Here is a 26669-nt window from a genome sequence, read left to right as displayed (position 1 = left end):
TGTTGTATATGACCCTGCCTAAAATGTTAAGGGTAGAGTCAATCAAAGAAACGGGCCTGGCACAGCCTGGCTTAGACCGATCACTTTTCTAAATAATGGTACTTTGAAAGAAATACTCCAGGTAGCAGGAATTCAGTTATGAGCGAGGTTGTTGAACCCGTTCGTGAGTAGAGGAGCCCAGAAATCAACAGTACATGTTATTAAGTTGGTTGGCAACCCGTCGGGACCAGGGTCTTTACCACTATTACTCTGGTTTATCGCCTCCTCTAACTCGTTTACACTAGCTCAAAGGTTTTTTTAACTATCGTAATTAATTACAAACAGATTTTCAAGGGAGGGGGCTGCATAAATACAGGTGAGGTGGGGTTCCCATGTGCTACTGGTGATGTGACAGGTGGTTGGGGACACTAATTGACTTTTACGCTTCAAGTCACAGACGGTGGCCCAAAAGGATTGACTGTCCTTCAGGGAAGCTGCCTCCGCTCGCCTGTCACATTGAGAAAGTCAAGACCTCCTTCCAACCCATAGCAGTAGTTGCTTTGTAATGTTTATTTTACGTGCCTTAGCCAGAGCCAAAGCATCCCTAGGTTTGTGGGCCAGTGCCCGCCGGAGCGCTCGATTGTCCGCTGGGCAATCATGATTGAGCCATCTTGGTATACTTTTTATTGGGCAAAAAGTCCTTAAAAGGGCTTTCCTGATATTAGAGCATAACTCATCAAATGCCTCAATGACAGAGGGGAGAGACTCTGGGTCAGCTAAACACATTTCCACCAAGTTCATTTTCTCCACAATAACCAGATTGAAGAATTCGGCAGGGTTGCGTATCTTCCCCACCAAACGCAGATTATCCAACAAGGCCTGAAATCCACCTGCCCGTTTCTCTTCCCTAAATCTGCCCTTATGGAGAACTAGAAGGATTGCTTCCAAAGAACTGTGGTCCCTAAATTCAGAAGCAATTACCTTGCCATGCAATATTAGCCCCAATAGATTTTGAGAGATAAAAATATAATCTAAGGTAGAAAGGCTACCACTTCCCCTTAAAGTCAATACAACTGAACCATTTATCCCTGCTACATCCATAAGATTCTCCAGGTTATAAGGCGCTAATTATGCCTCCAATTCCTGGCTTTTTGGGTCGGTCAAAACATGAGACTGTGTAAAAGAGCAGTATGTGCTGTGTCTGCTCGATAGCTTCACATGAAAGCTACCGCCCATACAGAGGAGGCTCTGACGCCCTGCATGAGTGTCCCTATCACGCAATGTTGTGACAAAATCAAACAACAGTGGAAACTGAGTATTTGGCATTTTCAAGAAGTCATTATTATAGAAATTATCGAAGTAGAAACTCAAGTCAGTTTTTAATGATATGACTTGAAAACTACGATCTTTGTACTCCAAAGAGCTAATATGTGTCCCAAGTTTGACACTCGTCCAAACCACCAAACCCCCTGGTTGGCAGCCATGCCAGGAGGGCAGCCATGCCAGGAGGGCATAGCCGGAACAGTAAACACTGAAACCCATGAGGCCCAAGCGCCTGAGTGTCCCACGGCTCCTGGAAAAAAACAACATCAAAACCCTAAATAAAGGAAATCCAACCTGACTGGCTAATTTTAGAGTGTAGGACTGCGATGTTCCAACTCGACACCCGCAGAGGGAAAAACACCGCGAAGTTGAAGCCATAGCTAAACAAGGAATTTTAGGGTTGAGTAAGAAGTTAACATCTTCAAATGCAGGGCACTGGTAGAGAGTCAAACCCCATATGCTGTCCTTGATGGTCAATCAACAGCTTCTAGGCCAGCCAGCGGTGCGACCCTATTCACATTAACAAAAGGAGGCACCAATGCAGGAGAGGCACATGGATGAGAATGCAGGGACTTTAGCCTGTAAACATAACCAAGAGGAGGAGCGGTAATTCGGGTCTCAGACTGCCCATTGACTTCTCTCACAGCTAATATATTTTGAGCACTGATATGATTCCTAGGAATTACAACAATGCAGTCATCTGTGACGTTTTTCTGTGAATGCCCCACCCAACCAGCCCTGCTTACCACGATGATCTCATTCAAACCCTGCGCATTAAAATGTTTGTGCTTTTGCAGCCTGTTCCCTATTTTACTACTCAGCTGGCCCCAAAATTACTGTTGACCAGGTCTAAGTGGTGGAACACCCGCAAACACCAAAATATATGGAATAGCTTCTAGCGATAAGCTCAGTACATCTGGGTTGCATGAGTCGTCGTGTCCCGCCACTCCGTTGCCCACAGTATTGTTGACCCTAAGCCAGCTGCCAGTCTTTGCAACAGAGTCCACAGTCGTATCCAATCCCTTGTGTTGCGGGAGTGGGAGGGTTTCATGAGCTTACGGGGTTAGATTATGTTGATGCCTCATTATCAGTGGTCATCAGTTCAGATGTTATAACAGTGACCTGATTGGTAGGTGCCGGCAGACAGTTTGAAGCTCTCGGAACCCACCCCACAATACCACCTCCATGTCTGTCCAGCAGCACTGTTATAAGGTGCTCAGTACCATCCAACCTGCCCTGCAACGGCTGCAACTTCTCTTCCAGGATCCTGCAAAACTTTTCTCAAAGGTCCTTTTGGGTAGGAAGTTGCGTGGACAAATGAGTGAGCATTTGAGTTGATTAGTACTTATTGGTGAAAAAGGCTGCGATTGCTACCCTTCGCAGATAGCAGGCGGAGTTTTTTGTGTGCTCTTCTGTTTAGCAAGTACGGTCTTTCCAGTGAGGCTTTTCCTTTTCAAAGCTGGTTCTTTACCAGGTGGAATGGGCTTTGAGTTGACAATTGGGGCCACAAAGTTACTAGAAGGCAAGTGCAGATGCTCAAGCCCCATTGCAGGTTCTGCTGCAATGAGGTCTTTGCCTGTTTCCAAAGAGAGCCTACACTTTGTGAGTGTGATCTCATTAGAGATAATCCCGACTGCCCTTGCCAGCATACTGTCTATAGTCACTGAAGGCTGTGCTATGCCAGTAAAACCAGTTACTTTGCGCTCACTCATAATAAATTGGGAAAAGTCAGTGCCCAGTGCACTTACCAATTAAACGACAGGGGTAGGGAAATTGCCATCTGCAGGTGTAAACAGCACCAAACTTTAAAGACAGCTGGCCCGGCCCAGCCTCACCTGGCCATGGACCGGCGCAGATGGATCCGCTCTTGATCTGGTCTTTGCCAGGATGCAGGGCCGTGGAAAGCAGATATAGCTCTCCAAAGATGTTACAGGTGAGGTGAGTGGGAGGGTGAAGACACACAGCTCCTTCCGCAATGAAAGTTGGTCTTAAGTCTCTCTAGTCCCCTCTAAACTTCCAAGCTGCTCCCCATGCTGTGGGCCGTGCAGAGCAGATACAGTGCTCCATATGCACTGCAGGTGAGGCTAATTGGTGGTTGAAGGCCCACAGCTCCTGATGCAATAGAAGTAAGTGCCTGAAGTCTCTCTAGTCCCCGCTGAACCTCCAAGCTGCTCCCAGACTTAAAAGAGAGCTCATAAGATAGTCCCTGAAGTCCTTGCTCTTCATGCAGTCAGTACCCTTACGGGCCAGTGCTCTGGCCCTGTGGTGGTAGCAACAATCAGATGCTCACATTGACAGCAGCAACCAATGCCACACAATTCAGCCGGCAGAGGGACTAACAGAGACAGTGTGCCCGCCGACTGACTGTTCACCAGGCCAATAGTCTATACATGGATTTAGCGCTGTATTTATTTATGCAACTTTTAAAAAAGTCCTTCATGGTTAACTTGTGACCACTTTTGAGTGCTAAACAAAATTATTAAAATGAAAACAGTGGAGCGGAACACTGGGGTATTTTCACGCAAAAGTGCAGGTTACTTAGGGTCCAATTCACAAAGAGCCCCTGGGGATCCGCAATGGTGGCTTAGATGAACAATATGTCGGAATGTCCGCAATGAGAAACTGCAGCGCGGAGATTCCGCCTCGAGTGTGGAGAGTCCTCCACAACTGAAGAGGATGTTTATGCATGGGGCCCTAAGTATTTAACTCGATGTGATACGTCAAATTACATCATTCTTCAGATGTTTAAAAGGCAGCGGCACTAAACCGAAGTTTAGTGCCGCCGTAATTGTGTTTTTAATAATCATCCGAAGTGGTGCTGGTGGTTTGAGTCACCTCATGAAGAAGGGACTCTGTATGTATCATAGTTTTAGGAGATATATATACAGATATGAATAAAAGTAAGAATAATATATATATATATATATATATATATATATATATATATATATATATATATATATATGGTAATGTCAAGTTCATCAGAGGCACATTTAAAGATAAAGTATGGCTTGATATGGATAGAGCAAACATACACAATTATAGATCTATGCATCAATAGAAAACATGCATTATTTTTGTGGGATGTTTTGCACAGGGGCTCTGGGTGGCATGAAAAAACATGTGTGAAGCTTCAATTATCAACGATATTACTCATAACACTGAGGTGAAAATGTTCGTTATTCACAAGTACCCCTTTACAGTTTTACCTTGCTTATGGCTTCAAAAATACACTATTGTGAACAGGTTTTCGAATGTTGGTATTTTAAATAAAAATTAAATTGAACTGGAGGTTCCCGCTCCTGCTCCCCGACTCATCTGTGATACCACACATCGGTGGAACATATGCTCTGTTAATCACTGCTGTGACGCAATTGTGGTGCATACCAGCCTTCTGGTCCGGGGCTTAGCTATCAGTGGTGCAGCAGGTGCAGTAACACTGGGGCCCAATGGTCTCATGGGCCCCTGCACCCCAAGAGTTGCTGTATTTTACTATCTGGCACGAGCTTAGGTAGCCCATTGTCCTTGGTCGAATTAGGGTCCCTGGCACTCTTGCTACCCACTGCTTCGGAAACGCCTCTATAGAAGAGCGGATGGATATCGGAGCCTTTACAGTAAAATAGGCATTGATGTGCAAAAACCTGCTTTTGCCTGAAAAATAATGTAAAAGGAGTTTAGGATTCTTGGCTGGGAAACACTCCTGACTAGGCTTGGCACGGAGCCTCGCGCTCCAGATTGGAAGCACAGGATAGCAATGCAAGTTCTGAGGTAGCCTGTCTCGTAGGCAATTAGATAAACACAATATCTTTCTGATTCCTCGAGGCACCTGTCAATCTACGCCATGAGACCCGCACCTGCACATCACAGCAAGACAAAAAGAGGGGGGAGAGTTGATTGAAGAATGCCAAGAAAGGGAAACGCGAACGCCGAAGCGCCGCTTCTTGCAGTCCAGCTTGGCTTGCACTTGGCAATGCTGAGGTGTCACTGACGAGGGCTCTTTGAACATGTGCGCGTTCCCAAGGGTCGGCGAGCAGAGCAATCACTTGTCCTTGGGTAGAAAAAGATAGAATGCGCGCTTCTTTTCACCCGTAAGCCAGCCTGTGCATAACACCTTGCGACTGCCCTGTCCCTGACACTTGCATATTGTTCCGCTCCAGCAATGCTTAACTACAGTTAGAGCGCCCAGGGATGAGCTTATGCTTATTTAGGCGCAATCAGTACATAATGGGAGAGGATCTGCCATGGATTGGTAGATATAGCTGGTGTACAACAGTATTTTCCCAACGTAAAGGTAAGTGGCGTGGCTGGGTATTTTTATAGTGCATTGATCTGTAACTGTATGGCTACCTGGCGCTTGCATGTAATGACAATTGGGTTCAAGTACCATAAACATGATTTAATTATCGATGCCATTCGCTTCCGGCTCTCTAGAACCTAACCACATACAACCTCTGTGTTCTTCGTTCGCCCCCATCCACTCAGCAGAACGCTAGCCCCGTCCTCTCCGCGCATTCCCATCCCGTGATAAGCATTGGTCATTTCTAGACGTTCTTACTTAAAATTGTGATCAACCTGTTTGTCAGGTCGCGCCGTTTTGTGGCTGAACTGATTGGTAGTCCGCATTCGAGCAGCACAGGTGTGCTAAATAAGCGCAGATAAAGGATCTGGGGCGATCCTGGCGCCAGGAGGGGATCCCGTACATCATGTAGGGACCGCGGCTGCCTCTGGCTGGAACTGACCTGGAAGGAGCAGGCGTGTGTGAGTGTGTGTAGCCATAGGTGCGCAGGAGAGGCGGCCAGTCGGCCACTTCTCTCCTGACCGAAGAGCAGGAGCTGCGAGCGGACGGAGTTTTATTCTAAGAATCCCCTGCCTCACGGCTCGTCGTCCCTTTATATGCGCTGCCTCTCTCTCCCTCGCCCTCTGGCACCCTCCCCTCCCTGCCTGCCTCCCTCCTTCCCTTTGATGCACATACGTTGTCACATTCCATTGACGCGCCCCTCTCCTGCGCTCCGGCTCCGCCGCCGCCTGCGCGCAGCTCCAGCCACAGCTCGCAGCCTCTCGGGCGAGTGGGAGAGCAGAGCCGAGCTCGCCTCCGTCTGGCGCACGGTGCCCGCTGCTCCGCGCCTGCACACAGGACCACAGGAGGTGATGTCACGCCGCTCCCCGGCTCCTGCGCGCTGGAGGGACCTCTAAGGGCAAAGCCAGGCAGAACCACTTTCCATCAGCATTTTGTTAAGAGGACCCGGGGACTTGGTTGTGTAGTCTGATGCTGGCGGTGGAGGCGAGGTTGGAGGGCAGTCATGCTGCACCCTGCTAACAAGGGCAGGAAGCCGCCTTCCGAGGCAGGTAAGAACACTTCACTCCCGGAGTCTGTATGCATGAGGCGCCTTGGTAGTGGGATACAGAATGTTCTTGGCGCATCAATCGGCACCAGTGTAATGTGCAAATAGCACCGGACTATAAATTATAACAAGGTCTGTAATTATTTTGATGAGACGAAACGTGTAAAGGGGTAGATTGTTGTATCAGGCAAAATAATGCTGTCAGGATTTGGCTCCAGAGGTTCTGCGAGGTGGCGCCCAGGCGCTAGATGCTGTTTGAGACGTACAGTGCGCGCTAGTTCTCGGCAGGTGGAACTCGGCGGCTAATGTGTTTTTAATCTGCAGCGCCGATCGGGAAGGGATTTCACGCCGCTGCATGAGTCTGAAACCCTCCGCGGAGCACCTTGAGCTGCAGTTTGTCAACAGCCGCACACCGTGAGATTTTTGTTAATGGGGAAACTGCCTCGAGCTATTCAAGATCCATTTGACAGCTGGAATAAAACATTAACATATCTCAGTATTCAGGGAAGCGAACCTCTCCCACGCGCGTGTGCCCGTTCCGGGCAGTGGTGAGCGGGCAGCGCGGCGAGGTACAGGCTGGAGTCGCAACCCGTGCTAGCCTTTGGTTGCAGCCCCAGTGGCCGGTGTTACAGAGAGGTGGCTGTACACGAACCGCCTCGGCGTCCAGCTGCTGGTCAGGCTCCCGAATGTGTAGTGGCTCACCGTACATGACCTAGGGGCACTGTTGGCAGAAGGACACATCTCCTGTCAGCAGCCCCTCGGAATCTCACCTAACCACACGAAGTAGTGCTCATTTCAACCATCCACACCTGTCCCTTCCCTGTCACTTGGAGAGCAGGACGATGAAACGCGAAAAACGGACACGCACAGCTGTATCCCCGAGGCATGTGTGACCCTGGTCCTAAACCGGCGAACGCCTTTCTTAGGAGACTCGGAAAAGCTGGTGCGTGTTACCGCACAGTTGATCCTTGACATCCGAGAGGTGGGAGGATGACTCCACCAAGCACAACAGCCGTGCCCGGATACCTGCCCAGGTAAAACATGTATGTGTATGAACAAGAGTATGTGCACGCTGTCAGGACCCGGTGCACGTCGAAATTTACTCGGCATATCTGACATCTACCCTTGTTCTTTTCCTGACACCCAAAGTCCCCTTTTCTGGGCGAGGCGCCCACCATTTCGAAACTAAAGTATTTTAGAACAAGGATACACACATATCCATTCAACCTCACCCTTTAAAGTGAGCGACCCCCAGCATTCCCACAATGTGGATGTGGGGTCCGCTCGCTGTAGCTTGCAGAAGGTAAAGTTTGTGCTGCTAGTCTTACGACAAGTTACTTTCGAGGAGGACTTCTGGTAGCAATGCTATTGTGAGCGAGATGTTTTATGCTGCGGCTTCTAAGCGCTTTAGTAGGAATAACAGTGCGGTACAGGTTCGATAGAGTACGTGCCTACTATAAGAAAGCAAGCTACACCAGCTGCCCCTGTGAAGGAAAGGAGGACGGACGGACTCACGCCACGGAAATGTGGCCCAATAATAACACGTTCTTTAAAGCTACTGTAATAATAAGCATACATCTATGCAATACAGTGCAAATGTCAAATTCGAGTTTATTACCACACCAGCAACATTGGCATGTGAAATACAATATTTGCTGCCTCACAGATTACATGTATCAATTACTTTACACAGAGAATCCTCTCTCCTCAGAGTAACAATGTCTCTTCCTTATCTTACTGCACACGCTTAACTCTTTGCATCCTCTATTGGCTAAATGAGCATAGTTAAATAATTATATATGAAAAAAATGCCACAGCCTTAATTACTTGTAATATAGATGCATAAGGTATAACATGCTCTTTATTGCCAGCGTAAAGTGAAAGGAGGGACTTCATGACCACTGGCGGCTTTGCCTCGGGTGTGGTGACTCATGGGCCCCCTGCCCACACTCTACAGTGTTAATAAACGGCATGTTATACATACCTATGGCGTCACCTTCATCTGCTCCCTCTCTCTTTATATACATATAAAGATATCTAGATATAGATATATTTCTGTTTATCTTGCAACTTGCGTTAGAGCGCCTTGGCCACAAGTGGGTGATTTGAATGTACCTACATGCAGGGATTTCCACGCCATGCCCCTCTCTGTGGCGGTAGAGTTGCAAGGATTCTATGGGCCCTGGTGCAAGCAAGAGAAATTACCCTTTTGACTGCCGTTGGGGTTGTAAAATAAAGTATTGTCAGGGCTCAATGGGCCGCTTGTCCACATCACCTGCTGCACTAATGGTAGCTACGCCCCTGCTCCGTGAGGCCACTTTCTGGTGGTAGGACTCATAACGTGTGAGGTAGGTGTCTGCGGGTGTCCTCTCAGCAGAGGGTAAGTGGTCTGCCCTATGGGGACGACGCACGTACCTGCCCGTATATCGGTTTAGTATTAAGATAATTGTTTCCTTAGTATTCTTTTATTTGTGATTTAAAGGGGATGCATGTGGTCACTGTTCACCCATCTGCATGCAATCAGGCGCTGAAGCCACATTCTCTCCACTATCCACGCACAAAACACAGCTGCGTGATATACACACATTAAACCCCGTTTTAATGTCTCGAATTCGGGCTTATCAAGTGCTTCAGCTATGCGTCAATAGCATTTATGCCAGAAAGAGCAGAACTCATTCCCAACTCTTGATTTCACCAAGTACGGCCTGAATATCGAACATGGCCCTCTCACTTTTCTTGGAGATGTCTTTAAACATTTGGCTCCAGGTCAGGCTCCTGAAAAACGGATTCTCCGGTCTCTGATGGAAGGATCGTTACTCATTGTAGACAGTCACGGCGCAACCGAGCATTTGAGATAGATTTCTAGGCGCTCGACCACAGCTCTTTCCGTTGAAATGATTATACGTAGGAGGTCAAAGACTTCGCCCCCGGCAGCAGCTAGCAGATACATCTCCGTTTTCTCATTCCAAGGAAGCGATTGCAGGTCCATCCACTGCTACTTGTTAAGGCTGAAAATAATCGCACCTGTCCTATTTAACCGTTTAATAAGAGTGCTGTCATTGTCCATATGGCCGCTAGATGGCGGCGAAGAGCAATGTAAAACCCACTGATTGCTACAAACTTCAGGTAAAAAAAAAAAAAAATCACATGAAAAGGAGCATTTTTTCCAGAATGTATGCACTTAAATTTTGTACTTAATTGTCAATGGGAATTAAAGAGATACAGTTTTTTTAATCAAGACGCAGAATCCTTTACATTTTGAAGATACATTGATCGCGACGTGATTCGCATTCAACTGATTTCGCCCTAACGGCTGGGAAATGATCATTTCTTGAACTGGTGGGGTGTAGAAACACACATAGTGATAGTTGAAAGCAAATGAGGCATTTTCATAATTACAGCTGTGTGAAAGTGTGCGCCATCTGTCACCTGTCACACATGCCATGTCTCTATACCACGAAATACCAGGTCAAGGGGCCAATGTCTTATTAGAATTAATAGCATCGCTTTCCAAGTGTAAATTGATTTACTGTGATCCCCATGGCCACCATGCTGCTAAGGGTGAATTTGCATGGCTGCCACAGAGACTGGGCTCCTTCACTGTGTAGAATGTGCTCCGAAAATGGGCGCCCTGTGGCGATCAGGGCAGTGCAACAACAGCAGCGGCTGAGACACAATGTTTAATATGATTTCAGAGATTAATTTATATGATGGTTGTAATATCATATCAGTCTCTCGTAAGGAACATCTGATAAGATCAAAATGTTCCCAGGAAACAGAGCTGTAAAAGAGAAAATGGGGGAGGGAGGAGGGACTAGTGGGATGGTGGGGTGGGGGGTAGGGAGGGGGCAGAAGGGAGCAAAAACACAATAAGCGCGCTCCGAAATGAAACTGGGAACCGGGGCAGCTTACTCTAAAACTGCTGTGTTAGTAATCACTTTGATGAAATGACAAATCTTTCCCGCAGGAGCGTAGAATTCTAATAAACATGCACTAACTGATGCAATTTCAGGCAAGCACTGACCTCTATCTGTGGGAATATTTATTTTTGCACTAGAGCAGTAGCAGTGTGGATATGACGCACACAGAGGCTCGCTCCTCCTGCACACTCGCACACATACAGTCATGTAAGCACGCAGATACGTTCAGGTACCATATATGTATTTATACTGGGTGCTCGAAATGACAAAAAATAGAAGTGTGCATACCCTATACAAGAGTACCTGGAGAAGTGGCCATACTCTCCAGATATACGTTTTGCACTTCTGCTGAGAATTACAGGTACTCTCCTTATCAAAAATAAAATGCAGGTGCTCAGAACCCGACAGTACAGGCCTGTTTGAAGCACTGTTTACACTATGGCATTTACGTTCACTGTGACCCAGTAAGGTCATGTTATATGGACGAAAAGTAGCAGTAAACCTATATTCCCCCGTTTACTACTACTGCACCAGTCATATACCAGGTCATGGCACTCCTGAGCCTAGCTCATCGCAAGTAATACGAGTGCTCACTGTTTGGTCACTCACTTATTGCACATTACAGCGGCTTTGTAGGGGAAGTCACCCCTACTAACACGAGGCCTAGTCAATGTGAGTTTATATCACTACATGGACTTAACCCCTTGTGACATTGTCCTCGTTAAGTACTTTTGTTTACAGCCAATATACACAAATCAGAATGTCATAAGCCATGTATGTATGGTCTCGCCACACACAGCATTCATAATTAACAGCATGAGAAGCACTCGGCACACAGGCATAGAGACTACTTAAATATACATAATAGAGCCTTGGGTGGAAGGGCAGCATGGGCTCTATAGTGTAACCTTAAAGCTCGCATCAGTTGGGCAAATGTTACCCTACACATCACTGCAAATCACTCAGAAGCTGTTAGTCTGGAGATGAGACATCAAGTCTGAGTTGCCTTGTGAATTTTTAAAAATGCTTTCTTTGGTGGCGATAAAAGTGTTTTGTTGGCCTAGTTACGTTATCCAATTTTGCTCTGTTGATGGCTGGCTACTGTCCCTGTATAACTAAGATCGCAGATGAAATACCATAGTGCCTCAGTGAGAAAGATAACTGAAGTTTTCTATGGGTTGAACAAATATGTTAAACTATACTGAAAATGAAAATATATTTGACGTGCTATATAAATACTACAATACAATACAATACAATACAGTACAATATTTAGAAGCTGTAAATTTTTTTGGAAAACAATAGAATTATATCACTCATTTCTGTTTTGAAGAAAATAGATCTTGTTATTGCCACACACACACACACACACAACACACACACACTATCTCTCTCTTTCTGTTCCCGAGCACAACGTCAATAGAGTCACAGAGCATTCTACAAAAAATATTGTAACAGCAATAGCAAAATACCTGTTAGATCCAAATACGACAGTGGGATAGAAATAGGATGGGGGGTCAGGTGTATTAACTCTGCAAGTAGCATCTTGAACAATCATGTGCTGGTGTTGAGTCTCATGTCTTCCAGAATATCATTCCACCGTCTCGGCATTAGGCAACGAAAGGCCTTGCTTACGTTTTTCCTGTTTTTGGCTTTTGGCAGTAGATATCTAAAAACAAGCAAGTGCCTGTGCCCCACGTTTGCTTAGAAGCCTGTGGACCATGCTACCAAATGTCAGGAGGCTGAATACCAAAGCTGCCTACTCTTGATTCCAACTCTTGTCTCTTTCATCCAGCACACTACACTTTCAGCCACTTTGTGTCATTCTTGCTGGTTCTTTTTCAGCCCTGTTTTCGCCCTTTGTCACTGCTTTTCTGTATTATTTTCCCCATCTTCTCCATTTTGTGTTTTTTCTCTCACCGTCTCTGGATCAACAGTCAGATGGTGTGCTGGTCACCACGAATGAGTGGCAGTGAGCTCAAATTAAGCATTGTTTTTTTTGTTATTTTCACATGAAATATCAGTCCTGAACCTCACATGGCTTGAAGTTTGGTCCTTGTATAATCTAGAGTGGAGGCCCTTATGAGCTATCCATGAAACTTTAAAGTGGATTGTTGCCTCTAAGGGTAGCCAGTAGGCGTCTTTTAGGATAGGTGGTATTGTCTGACTGCCTGGCATTCAAAACCACATCTGCTGCAATATGCACTAAAATGTTATATTGTTTTCTATTACACTCAATCACCAGAAGTGCCTTCTTGGTGGTAAACGAAGATACATATGTGGTAATTTGAAATTGTTGAAAAGCATGTGATGTGTAACAACCAGCTCATCTGTCAGATACTGAAGGCTAGCAGGTTGTGAGCTTTTTACAAATGTTTTCGAAGTTACATATTTATACTTCTTGTATTAATAACATAGTCTCCAGTACACCCTTCCTGTGGCCCAGAAGAAGGGTCCAGATGAAGGAAATAGCATGGGGAATATCACTGTGCCCAGGATGGCCAGTGAGGAATTTGAGACCAGTATGATAGAAGGCATCAGGCAGTGAATTAGACATGGACATCTATTGATCGACTCTTCTGACCTTATGTACCACGTGAATCCGGAAAAACTTTGACAGTTGACTTATATTTGCTGCTGAAAGGTTAAATAGTGGGCAATACGTGAAAATGACAAGAGTTTAACTTTCTCTTTCTGCTCCTGCCAATATGATCCCTGAGACTAGATGTAGCAGAAGGGCATGTGTGCTAAAAGGAAAGCCAAGAATGGCCACTGCCAAGTGACATGCACAGTTTAAAAGGATCCCATTGCTCAATAAAAAAATATAGAGCTGATGTGATGATATATACCTTATATAATGTTTTTCCTGCGATCAGCACCTATTATCACATATGCTGCCAACTTTAACGCTTGGCAGATTGGCTATTGAGCATCTGGGAACTTTCCAGCGTTGCCAGTTGTAAGTACCAAATTGAAGTGATAAGTATATATGTTTAGGATTCTGGTAGCAGTGAAAGGACCCTCTTCATGTAGTTGGAAGTTACAGCTTTTAGCAACAACTGATATTTGTTAAACAATGGACAAGCCTTCATAAAGTAGTAATGTCAGAATGCAGAATACTAGAAAATGTAATGTGCTTCGCCCACAGGTAAAATTCAGGTGTTCAAAACGTATTTTCCCCAGTACATAGGACCTTTGTTCTGGACATGTTCAGATTCATTCATCCAGAAGTTGACTGTTGATAGACAACAACTCAAACTCGAAGACTCTTAAGTGTTTTCTCCAATTAAACAAAAACATAATGTCTCTCATCCTTGTACATGAGCATTGAAAGTGTATAATATCTGTATCAGTATCTGGCTTTCTGTCCAGGTATGTTAACACCAAACGGGCAGGTGCAAACGTGAGTGAAGGCTAAATAGTGTCTTCTTCTACCTCAAAGATGTTTATCACAAAATGCATCATTGCCTGCCTGTGCCAGTGTGTCAGTAAAATGGCAGAGCCAAAGGAAGCTGATCCAGAGGTTCCCAGGCACAAATGCCATCTCCATCTGCCACCTTCGGCACCACATCTCAGTTCTCCTTAGCATTTTGTCTGCTTCAAGTTGATTAAACAGGAGCACACTCTTTACAACAAAGAAATGGGTAAAAAGCAATCTTCACACAGGAAGGAACACTGCAACAGAGGCACAGTTTACAATATAACGTGGAAACAAAACAAATCCTGGAGTAGTTCACCTGGCAGGACACCCAGGACTACCCTAGATTCTGAAACAGGTCCACATTTTGTGTGGACTGGGCCCAGCAGACCATCTATCTGACTGAAGTATGGAAGGTGGACGGGAACGTTTGTGTACACAATGTGCCTGGAGGGATGCAAATTAAGTAATGGAAGCTGCCAGGTGCAGTGAGTGAAGGGAGGGCATATTTTAGAGTATTAACGAGAGAGTATTTTTGGTTTAGCCCTAAGCCAGATGGTGAGAAGGAGTAGCTGCTCAAAAGTTCAATGCAAATAAAGGGTTATATGTGGTCTGAGTCACACATCTATGGTAATGGCAGAATTGTATTTTCTAAAAAGCTGAACATGGGACATATTACTTGTAACACTTGAATGGATCATCTGCTTTGTGAATTTTAAAATATATATATTTTTTTAAGGACGCTTCAATTAATGTTTTATTTAATTCTAATCAAGAATAATCGTACGTCCACAATCAGGCTCTGTTTTAATTCTTCAGGGTTGGCTGACAGAGCTTTAAATTATCTTGCTTTTTTTACCTATGTTGTGATAGAATCCGAGACACTCACTTCCTGTAGTAGAACGGCCTCTCATCCTTAAAACAGCCTTCTTTAGAGGTCTGGAGAGGGGCAGACCAGCCTGAAGCTTGAGCGCGGAAGGCATGATGCAATAGCCAGCAACTTACTCTGTTTGTGGGCTTGCAGTGGCTTTTCCAGGTACTTAATAGCAATGCCAGTGCAATGCTCGAAATCACTTCACCTGATGATAGTGAAAAGAAGGGACACACGGAATTATCAACACATTTTTAACATTCTTAGGTGTTCATAGAAATGGAAACCTCCTTGGAGGGAACAGACTTACGATATGTGACTAGTACACTTTATAATAATACAGATCTATCTATCTATCTATCTATCTATCTATCTATCTATCTATCTATCTATCTATCTATCTATCTATCTATCTAAATCATTGCAAATCTATCTGTCGTACATGAAAGTGCACTTTTTAGTAACACACACACACGTGTGTATTTCAGCAGATGTGCAAATACGATTTTTTTTCAAAGTCTACAGGGTGTTCCTGGATTGCAACTTGCTTCGGGCTTCCAAATAGGCATGGCAAGCAAAGCACTACTCACCGTAATCATTCATATATATTGCAGCTCATTTCATTACAGTTTGCACTCCGCTATTGAAGTATTTATCCATTTAAATATTTTTGGTTCATAATATGAGTGGTCATGTGTTGGAGGAGGTCGATCAATGTGCTGAGCTGCATAGGGCTGGCGGAGGTGGCATAGTTTTCATAAATATTTTCTTTGTGCAACAGCAGGCTCATATGCTCACTGGTTGTGTACATCAGTTTAGCAGCCTGAAAATATTGTAGCTTGGTCTTGTTTACACGTGCACTGTAGTCTTTCTTGGACAGGTTGAGCATGGCGCCAAATCCTCAAAATATTACAACATTTAGGTAATTTGCTGTTGTCATTCTATATTCCGCAACAAATTCCATATTTTAGGTTTTGACAGAAAACAAATAGGGGCATAAAGTATTTAGCCAACTTCCACATTGTTGCATAGAGATAAACACATAGAAAAACAATAAATCACTGTAAAAGAACATCTTTATGTTTTTTCATGTTCCCCGCACCGTATAGGTAAATTGCAGTTTTCTGCAAAAAAATGTGTTTTCATTGATCAGCACCATCAAATAACCCTCCAATGAGTAAACAATTAAAGCGTTTTCCCAAAAGCGAAATAGCACTATGTGTCTTTTCATGTTCCACATTTACCTCGAGTATGACAGTTTAAAAGGACCCAGATTTGCTCCAAATAATTTAGAGTACATATTTTCCCATTACTGCACCATCCGGTTAAGGTGTGCAGAATATTCTTGATAACACTAATTACTCAGGTGCATATTACTCACTTTGTTAGTCATTCATTATTCATCAGCTATTTCAGGAATCTGATAATTGAAATTATAATCGCCTTTTGTTGTGAAAGACCATAATGCCTACATTCCCATTGAAATGCATCAAGTAATTCTTTGAGATAGTCCAAGGAAAACTATGATTATGTTTGCAAAAAAATGTTCTGTGTATATTTGCAATTATTTGTTATATCAGTAACAAAACAGTCACCAAAACCCCATCGTGGGTTTTGGAATGTCCTTATGTGCATGCCTGCTCAGCCGCATGTCTGGCAGGTTGCAAACCATCTGGTCGCTGGCTACCTGCCTGCCTCCCTACAGGGAATGCAGAAATCTTATGACTCAATTTCATGAAGGCCAAAGCTCTGCATTATGGTTTGCAATCTCTATCACAAATACCTTTGAAATGTGGTCAATTACAGGGTTAGTTCATTGACATCAATGGTTGAGAACAGATTAGCCATTGTTCACTGTGAGTTACTCATAAAAACAAAAGCTGTGTTAATTTCGTATCAGATACCTCACTTTACACGTTTCATGATGCAAACTGAGATCCAGAGACTCAAGAAACATGTAATTCGAAGATTTAGAATGTTCACCAGAGATGGCATCACAAGTGACTGTGATTGGCTTATCAAACGTACTTACCTTTGATATCCATAGTCACAAATAAATCTTAAACCATGTGTGCTAGGCACATTTCTTGAGTCATTTGACCTTCTCCCTGTATTTAATCTGTTTGCACGATTAAAGCTAGGCATAGCTATGATTTGTGCGCGGCATCCCCTGTAGCATATCGGAAACATATGTGATTTGATAATCCTTTCATAATACTTTGCTGCCAGTTTGTCAGCCAAATACTGAGGCACTTGTTCTTAAAGTCCATGAAGTTAACGTTCTTTTTCTTCTGATATCAGCTTTGAGCACCATATTATTGAAGCACACAGCTGAAATATGCAAGTACAAACAACAAAAGTCAATGTATTCTGGGTATTATCCTGCACTGACGCACTGGAAAATCTATGGCCGTGTCATGTCGAACGCAGTCGAACTACTCAGTCTATTAAAGAAAAAGCAAGTACCCAAGCTGACCGAGCAGCTGAAAAGTACGAGTCCTACATTTGTCAGTGAGGGGTAGAAGAGCAGAGGGACACATTACAAGAAGTCATGTTTGAAAACGCAGACCTGAATCCTCTTCTTGTATGCATGCCTCGCTGGATCTTTTTATTGTTTTGCTCCCTGTGTGTGACTCCGGTGCCTATATTATTGTGTAGTATTTTTTGTATTTTTTACTTATTGTGATATTTGGCAGGGCTTAGGTCTGTGTGATGTCAAGGAACATAAAAACGATGGATACAATCTTGAATTGATCTCAGCCCCTGGTCGTTTTTAGGGTCGAGCCTGCGCCGCATGTGCTTGCGCATGCGTTTCGCTAAGCGAGACGCTTTAGTAATTAAAAAGGGCTTGGAGCCCTGTCCACGTCACGTCAGTGTCTGTCATTGGCTTGTGGGCTTGCCTTTCCGAATCTGCTTGATTTTATTAGTGGAAGGCATGCACATGTCATGCCTTTTCCGGTGGATAGCCCTCCGCGAGCTCCTCGAATAAGTACAGAAAACATGCGAGGCTCGCTGTTTTCTTTCCGGCTCGTGGACTACTTTTTCTCTATTTTCCCAGCGCCATCTCACTTGGCAGAAGTCGAGCGCTTTACATAATATCGGCCCTGTTACACAGTTAATTGCACTTTTTCGGGTTACGTACATAAATTCACTTTTGCCAGTAGGTTTCATTACCAGTGAAAAGTCGGGTTAGGAGTTTACAACGCTATCAGCTCTAACACGAGCAAACGCGAGACCCGTTGCATTGCAAATGCTTGTTTCACTACGTGCCACCTCAGGCAGACGTACATATCTCACCTAGAGAGTCCAACTCAGGAACACAGAAAACTTCCTGTGGCGTCATCACGTGGATCAGAGTTCATATGACGTTACTTTCACCGCCCCTATCATTTGGTAACTCGTGGCCAGCCCTTGCAAACCACTAAGGGCCATATGTACGAACACATTTTCCCATAGACACAGAATGGGCAAAACTGCTTGCTACATCTGGCCCTAAGTCTCTTTCTGTTGCACCGTAGTACAAATGGGACAACACCATAATAGACATTAATTAATATTTTTTTTATACTTTTCGGCCTCTACCTGTACTACAACTACAATTTGAAAGATATATTACTCTGTGAAATCAATATAATGGGCGTATAATCAGTGTATTGTAGTAAAATATATAAAACAGGCTCACTGCCTGGAATAAAAGTTGTTTTTCCCAATTGTTTTTACACATTGTTTCACGAATGTAAAGACTAGTCTGTGAATCTCTTTGGATCTGATGAAAGTGAGTTTTTTTCTACTTTTACAAATTTGTATTTATTCCAATTAAAGAACAATCAATCAATGCACTTGAAGAGCTTCTTGCTCTGCTCACGTTCCTTGCTGAAAAGTTAGACTTTGCAAAGCACAAGTGTGCGGGTTTAAAAAAATAAATAAATAAGGGTATAGTTTAAATAGTAATATTTTTTTACATAGGGCCCAAGTAATGTCCTTATTTCGTATGCCTAAAATGGATGAAAATCGGAGTCAATCCACTAGAGATTAAAATCGATAACCTTCACTGTGGAGCAGTTATATTGTTTAGCATGTTTAGGTAATTAATATTTATATGGCATTTCATAGTAAATGTTTTTATTCTTGAATTTAAATTTATAAGCATAATTTACACTTACAGGTATACAAATGGGGACTTTTAACTGGTTTTGGTTGAAAAACAAAAGTGGCATTTGATAGTGTTCATTTCATGCTTCACTTTAAGAATGCTATATATATATATATATATATATATATTTTTTTTTTTTATATATATACATATATTACTACTGCAACTTAGTTTTTAATTGTTGCATTGCGAAACAAGGAGTCAGAGTTAATAAATCGTGTAGAAAGTAAACGGTGTTCTTGTCAGTAGGACCGAGCTGTCTTCATGTGAGTCCACGTCATCAGATATGAAAGGTAAAAAACACATAGGCCTTATCCGTCTACAATATACAGACGCCCAAAGGAGAATCTTGATTACGAATGGAAGATGGGGCTAGAAAGGAATCTTGATGCCACTTTGGTGAGGCAGGCTGCAGCCAAGAGAGGACTGTGCTTGCCCAGCTGCTGTGCACTGAGCAGTAACCGGTAGACACTTCACTTGAAAACGAATAAGGTAATGAATGTATTACAGTTTGGCAGACATCTACCCCGATATTGCTATGTCATTTGTATGAGCGGTTGCCTGATGTCTATATCAATAATGGATGTTGCATCACAATTAAGTAATGAACGCCTCTTACCTCACATTACATCATGTTAATGTGGCAGTGAAAAAAGTATCTGTGATGAAAATGTTTGTAACATGAAAGGTGAAAAGCATCTCTCTCTCCCTCCTTGGATGGCCAGGGTGGGTGACTCTCTCTCTCTCTCCCTTTCTCACTCCCCTGTCTTTCTCTCTCTTATCTCCCCTCCCCTCTGTCACCTTCTCCCCCCCCCTCAATCCTGGGAGGTCAAGGGTGGGGGTCTCTCTGTGGGGGTCTCTCTCTCTCTCTCTCTCTTTCTCTCTCTCTTTTTATCTCTCTCTCTCTCTCTCTCTCCCGCCCCCTCCCTCTCTCGCTCACCCCTCCCTCCCTCTGTGGATGGCCAAGGTGGGTGTGTCTCTCTCTCTTTCTCTCTCCCTGTCTTTCTCTCTCTTCTCTCCCCTCCCCTCCCCTCTGTCACCTTCTCCCCCCCTCTGTCCTGGGAGGTCAAGGGTGGGGGTCTCTCTCTCTCTTTTCTCTCTCTCTTCTCTCTCTCTTCTCTCTTCTCTCTCCCTCCCCCTCCTCTCTCTCTCTCTCTCTCTCTCTCTCCTTGGATGGCCAGGGTGGGTGTTCCTCTCTCTCTCTCTCTCTCTTCCTCTCTCCCCTTTCTTTCTCTCTCTTCTCTTCTCTCCCCTCCCCCTCTTTCACCTTCTCTCCCCCCCCTCTGTCCTGGGAGGTCAAGGGTAGGGGTGTCTCTCTCTCTCTCTTCTCTCTCTTCTCTCTCCCTCCCACTCCTCCCTCCCTCTCTCTTTCTCTCTCTTCCCCCCACCCCTGTCTTTCTCTCCCCTCATGGGAGGTCAGGGTTGGGCGGGTCTCTCTCTCTCCTCTCCTCACCTCCCCTCACCTCTCTCCTTCCCTCCTTGGATGTCCACGGTCTCCACAACTCCTTAAGTTCACAGGACACAATGTTCACCTGAAGAGGGCAATAACAGGTCGGCGTTTGCTTGGCTTTTCCGTGACTGAATCTGAACCAAAGAATACACTACCTGACTCACTGAGATATGCAAGAATACTCATTAAAATCTAAATTCGCCCAAGGAAATGAAAACTTCAGTGTCATAAGAGGCATAGAAGAGAGCTCCGCCACCCACAACACAATAACACACCGTGGCACCTATCCACAAAGAGATATTGGAGGATGTAAGTAGTACTCCTGTAGTACTTTGATGTGCTGTTACTCTTCCTTTGTGAACTGGCTCTAAAACATCGGAAAATAACACAAAATAGGAATGCTAAGGGAATATTGACATGCAGTTATTAGAAACAGAAAGGACTGTGTCCTGCTTGCACTTCTACATTATGGAGTTAAAATGTTTCAGTGCTGATTCACAGAGGAACGTAATAATATGGACTACACCCCATACTCAAAAGAAGCTGTCTCCTAAGTAATCCTGTTACTTGGGCTGCTCGGGCCATGGCGCGTGCATCATTTGAAGTACGTGATTTGTTTGCCTACATCTTTGCCAATTGTTCCATCCAATCGCACTAACCTTTTTCCATTAGCAGAACTACTGCAGCATGGAGATTTGTGACTATTCGTTGTTTATCATGTGGAATACAGACAGGGATCTACCATGGAGTCACACAGTAGAGTCTCTCACAATCAGCGTTAACATGGGCATAAATCCATTGTGAAAGGATCTAGCACGAGCAAACATGGTATAGGGTAAGAAGTTGCTCAGTTTATGAAACAAGTTCATTTTGAAAGAAGTCTTAACTTTTTTTCTCTTGGCCACCTTCAAAGTATTCCCCCCCACACACACTTTTCTTTCCTTCTTCTTTCCCCCTTCTTTCCCCCTTTCATCTCGGTGGCTTCTATCCTCTTTATCTAAAGTGCACACATCTTTTACAATCTGAAGTGACCTGGAGTGCCAAGGCCGTTCTGCTTTTCCCCATCATGCTCAGCGTGCTTCACATTACTATGTACCGATCAGGCAGCCTCAGCTTTTTGGGTGTTACCTGATATTTTTGTTCTGATGTGGGCTTCTACACTGAGAAGTACTACACGCTGACACGGGTACATCTCAGCAGTGATAACAGATTAATTCAGGCCACTGGCTTGCTTTGTACTGGTGTAAGTCGGTTAGCATCATCAGACTCTGCTATCCTGTTTGACCCGGTCTATAATGCATAGCATCTCAATGTGTGCAAACTGTGCTCATTTGCTGATCGAGGTGCTATGTTGCAATATTAGTCTGTAGAATATGTGCTTGTTCATATATTTTTAACGTGGTTGTATCATTGTATCATGGCTCTCTAAATGTGTTATGCGATCCATGCCCAGCCATTGGCTGCTACCCATATAATGTCTTATATTGCTGTGCATTCTACTCTTTCCACCCGACTGAAATCTGGTTTTCTAGAAAAAGACATTCGGTCTGCGGTAAAATATCCTATAAATTTAAAATACTTTAAATTTAGGTATATATTTCTGATTGTTTCTTTGCGCATACTTAGGTTTCAGTGCTCTTTTACTGGTGATCTCTAGTTTTACACTGAATATTCATTGCAATTGCAATGCGTTCTGGTTTAATAGCTGCCAATCTTTGTTTAGCATATATTGATTGGTAGCTGAGTGTTTAGCCGCTGGCAAGCATTACTAAATCAACATCTACAGCAGTAATCTTCCGTGATTAAGTGAAAATAATCCAGAAGTCATGCAGTAAATTTGAATGGTTCAAAAAGATACCCCTTTGCACTGGTCCTTAAGGATTGACACCAGTGGTCTGTTTGTTTCATAAATGTATAGTGATTCGGCTCTGAATGTTAGATCCTGTCAACGAATCCGTTGTAAATTCGCACAACAGAACCATTGTTAATCTTTCAAAACATGCAGCTTTCCTGTTTGCTTCACTGTTAATTGCCTAAAACATTGGAATGCAGGCAAACCCAGTCAAGTTCTGGCCTTGTTTGGCTTGATAAATATGTGGCCACAGTTCAACAGACAACATACCCTGGTTCGCAAAGCTTTGTGAATCGAGGTACCAGTAACAGACCATGCAATATAAATAACAAACATTATTATATCACGTTTGATGGTAATTTACAATAATTCACCAGTGCCTCTTAACTTCTTTAAATCTTAGATTTAAAAGGGAAGCCTAGAAGTAATGTTTGCACAATCTATAAAAATACAAGATAGATATATTGTACCAATGTCTAATAATGGAATCTTGGAATGCTTTTATTAGTTATAATAGCGAGTAAGCTATTCCAGAGTGATGAATGAAACAATAAATCGGTGGTGCAAATAAAACATTTGCCGAGCCAAATCGGAGAGATGGCACAGAACTGTATAATTGCCACTCTCCTGATAAAAGCGGTCCCAACTAATGGATTTTCCGATATACAATTTACAAATCCTTGAATTGTCTTTTGTGAACGGTGGATAGCCAGTAAAGGCCAACCATTGATGAAATATGGGACATATGTTAGTTTGTAGCCTCACCTTTACTTTTGAATGGGTTGTGTGTTTCTAAACAGGCCTGTGGCACCCACAGACAAAGATTACAGCCTTTGTTAAATCTCACACAAAGAGTTGCAGTGACCACCAATGCTCAAGTCAACTGGGACAAGAGTGATTGGCTCTTCAAATATATGTATGTGGTTTAAATAGCCATATTCTACCATACAGGCCTTGATGACGAGAGATAGCGTGCACATTTCCATCCCAAATTCCTAGCCTTCCAGAATAAAGGATATGGAGTGTCCCGTACCATTAGGTCAATACGAAAGGTCCCAAACATTACGGCAATGGTTTTGGGCACCAACAACTGAAATCTATGGATTGTCGTTATTAAAGAAGTTGTTATCACACCCATCTGTCAATCGTTACCATACTGTTAATCTTTTGCCCTGCATTTGCTGTGTCTATATGATGATCAGAGCTTCATCAGCATGTATGTGGACCAAGTGACTTCACAAACTGCATTTCAGGATTCTTTAAGAGCTTTACAAATTTTGCCAGATTAAGGAACCCAGAGAATCTCCTCAAAGGGGGCCTGATTGTCAAAAAGAAGACAGGGCAGGACCCGATTCCTTGTGGACAAATGTCAACTGAACTAATACAGTGGCACAGGCCTTAAGCTCCTATTTCCACTTGGTGACTGAACAATGTTTTTATGCAGAGCTCTGTAGAATGCATCTGATAAAATACAAGGGCAGTGGCAACCCAGCCTTCGACTGCTCCACAAATGTGGTTAAGCGTGGACACAAACGTTGATTTAATTCTGTGGCCAGCTTTCAAGAAGGTTGTGGTGATCATAGAAGCCAGAGCCCCCAACATAACTCAAAAAGTTACTAAAAATAAGTAAAAGCCACGCTTAAACTTCCCCTACCCACCGCAAACTTGCCTGAAAATAACCAGGTTAGGTAGATCAACCTTTAACTTTTTTAAACATGTTGTAAGCGTATCATGTCTCATTGCTTTGTTGATAGTAAGACTAAACCCCATAAACAATGGCTTAATGACTTAATGACTTAATGATATAGATTCTAGCCTGAAGTACTGAATGCTGTACTGAAGCAGAAAAACTGAATTGAGAGCATGATGAAATCTCCTTTTGGATGTCGAACACTTTTAGGAAAAAGTATTTAAGGCTATTGCATATCCATTCTGAAGAAACAAAGGAACCGGTCACGTTTGTGAAGTCACATTGTAGATAAGGAGAAATAGTTATTTTTATAAATTAGGACACTTCTATCAGAGGCGAACCAAATTATATATTTTGTGACTACAGTTACCTATTTTGGACCCATTACTTACTTCTAAAAATTACCTGTATAATAAATTGTAGTAAATTAAAGAAGTTTGATAATTAGTTTGGCAGGTTTGGAAGCGGTGGATAAAACCCTTTGATGGAAAATGGAGCAGAAGCAGTGGTATGGGATTTTGATATCACTTAGCTGTGTGAAACAGACAGACTTGAACCCAGAGGGATCCAGTCAGTGTGCTTAGGTGACATTCAATACAAATAGGTTTATTATGGTTTATGAAATCAAACCATAAAAACAAAATAATCACATAGATCATCTACATTTCAAGTACTAAACAGAGGACTTTTTGGATCATGTTACAAGAATATAGTGTTCATTTTCATAAGTGACCTGTTTTCTGCATCTACTGGTTTGATAGTGAGTACCCATGGATTAAATTATTATGATCTTGATCACTGTTCACTAATGGTATGCAGGCTCTATAAAGGTATTTGCGTGAGCGCACTAAGACATATATTGTGTGGAAATCTTACATTTAAATTTCTCTATGTGTAGGAGCATAACAGTAAATGTTGTTTCATGAACACCATGGAGAAGGTTGCGAAGGAAGCACGGGACATAGCCATTGGATACATTAATGTATTTAATTATTTTCTGAGGTGACTAATCCTAACCAACTAATTACCTAAGAACTCTGACCAGTCAAATGCATTTCTAGCTAAAGTAGTTCAAAGATGTTTTACAATGTGAAAAAATACTTATCCTCTGCTGGGATTTGCTGAACTATGTTTGACAGAAAACAGTTTTCTCCCATGCCTATCTCATGGAAATTAAAGAAGGTGCTCTAGAAGTTAAAGTTAGGTTGTATTTTTCTATAAATTCACAAGTGATTTTTTCAACCATGTAAAAAAGTCTGGCATTCTGAGTAAACCATGCAAGTCCATCAGCTGCAGCAGTCTGTCTGTTAATTACCTAGTCTTCTACTGTTTCACCACACATATTTACTGAACACTTAGGACACTAACATTCTATATTCATGACAAAGTTAGGTACTCATGAATACCGGTGCTGGAATAGAAACTGTAGAATTTGAATACTGTCCTAGGTAGGAGGAAGCAGTAAATTAAAACAGGGGATCCATTTTGTCATAGAAATAATGGTTGGTGTGCTAGAAAACTAAAATGAAGACATGTTTCCATAAATTCTCAACTATCTTCCTTTTATTAAGAAGTCTGTCACAGTGAGTGAAAGGTACTTCCAAAACCTGAGGCAGTCTCTCAGTTGACTCTCCTGCATTTCACTGTAGCTTCACCAGAGTTCTAATGAACAACTAGAGTGGCAATAGTACTACACAAATGCACGGCACTCTTGAACACCATTTTGGTGGAAAAGGAGCTTTTGAATTTATAGATTTGCGTACAATGCAGGCTTGAGTAAATGAGCATTGGAGTGTTAACACACATATGAAACCAGTTGTTTTGACGAATGCAAGAGGAAGTTTGGGATTTCAGTCATTGTGATGCAATATATTGTTAAAAGGGGTAAAATAGTTAATGAGAAAATCCAGAATCCCCTTCCCACATATGTTTACTAAGGTGACCCATCCTGTTTCTGGCTTAATATCACCTTAATTTTAAAATGGCAACATTTTAGTAGAAAGTAAAGTTTTTTTGTCTCCCATTTAAATGTATGGGATCAATTTGTTTTGGAGTTGCAGTAAGATATTTACATACAAATCTCACATTTAAAACAAATAGATTTATGCTCCATTAGATAGTGATACCACCTGTGTCCGATGCTCTTTGGGCATTTACTTTTTTCCATTTCCTCTTGTCAGTAATTGCGTCTCCCTACCTGCATGTGCACTGGCTTCAAGGACATTTTTACTGTGAGTTAAATATAACAAAAATATATAACACATTTAAAAATGTATATTTAGTTTCTATGTAAAAAAAAATGTTTCTACGTAAAATGTTGCTCTGTAGACCTTATAAACAACTACTTTCACGCATAGTTATTTAAAACCTATGTTAATAAAGTAAGCAGCATTTAAAATCAGACACAAAAATGAGGCCCATTTTTTTTAAACACAGTGAAAGTAGTCATGAACTGCACAATTCTCTCAGACTCAAATCAGTTTAAATATAGTGAAATTCTGCATTCTCTGCGTTGTCACCCCCCAATGTTTTGCCTTTTAATGGCCGCTATTTCTGCTAATTTTAGAACTCTGTGTAATTTATTCCTGCTGACCAAGAGTAAAGTGCCTGTCCGCCCCCATTAAACACTATTAAATTGGCTTTTTTCTAATTGGCACATTTAGCTTGCCTG

At 42.9% G+C, this 26669-nt stretch overlaps 1 protein-coding gene across 1 annotated transcript in view; it reads left to right on the top strand.

The window, feature by feature from the left end:
- The first annotated feature begins 6331 nt into the window (after nucleotides 1-6331).
- Nucleotides 6332-26669, top strand: part of TENM2 (teneurin transmembrane protein 2) — a 1257685-nt gene continuing 1237347 nt past the window's right edge. Inside the window, exon 1 of the mRNA XM_069199351.1 lies at nucleotides 6332-6648. Coding sequence (XP_069055452.1) covers nucleotides 6603-6648 — 46 coding nt within the window. The 5' untranslated portion in view covers nucleotides 6332-6602. The remainder of the gene's footprint in view (nucleotides 6649-26669) is intronic.

This window comes from Pleurodeles waltl, chromosome 7 (assembly GCF_031143425.1).
Source record: "Pleurodeles waltl isolate 20211129_DDA chromosome 7, aPleWal1.hap1.20221129, whole genome shotgun sequence".
Classification (NCBI taxonomy): Eukaryota; Metazoa; Chordata; class Amphibia; order Caudata; family Salamandridae; genus Pleurodeles; species Pleurodeles waltl.
This window is presented reverse-complemented; position numbering and strand designations above follow the sequence as displayed.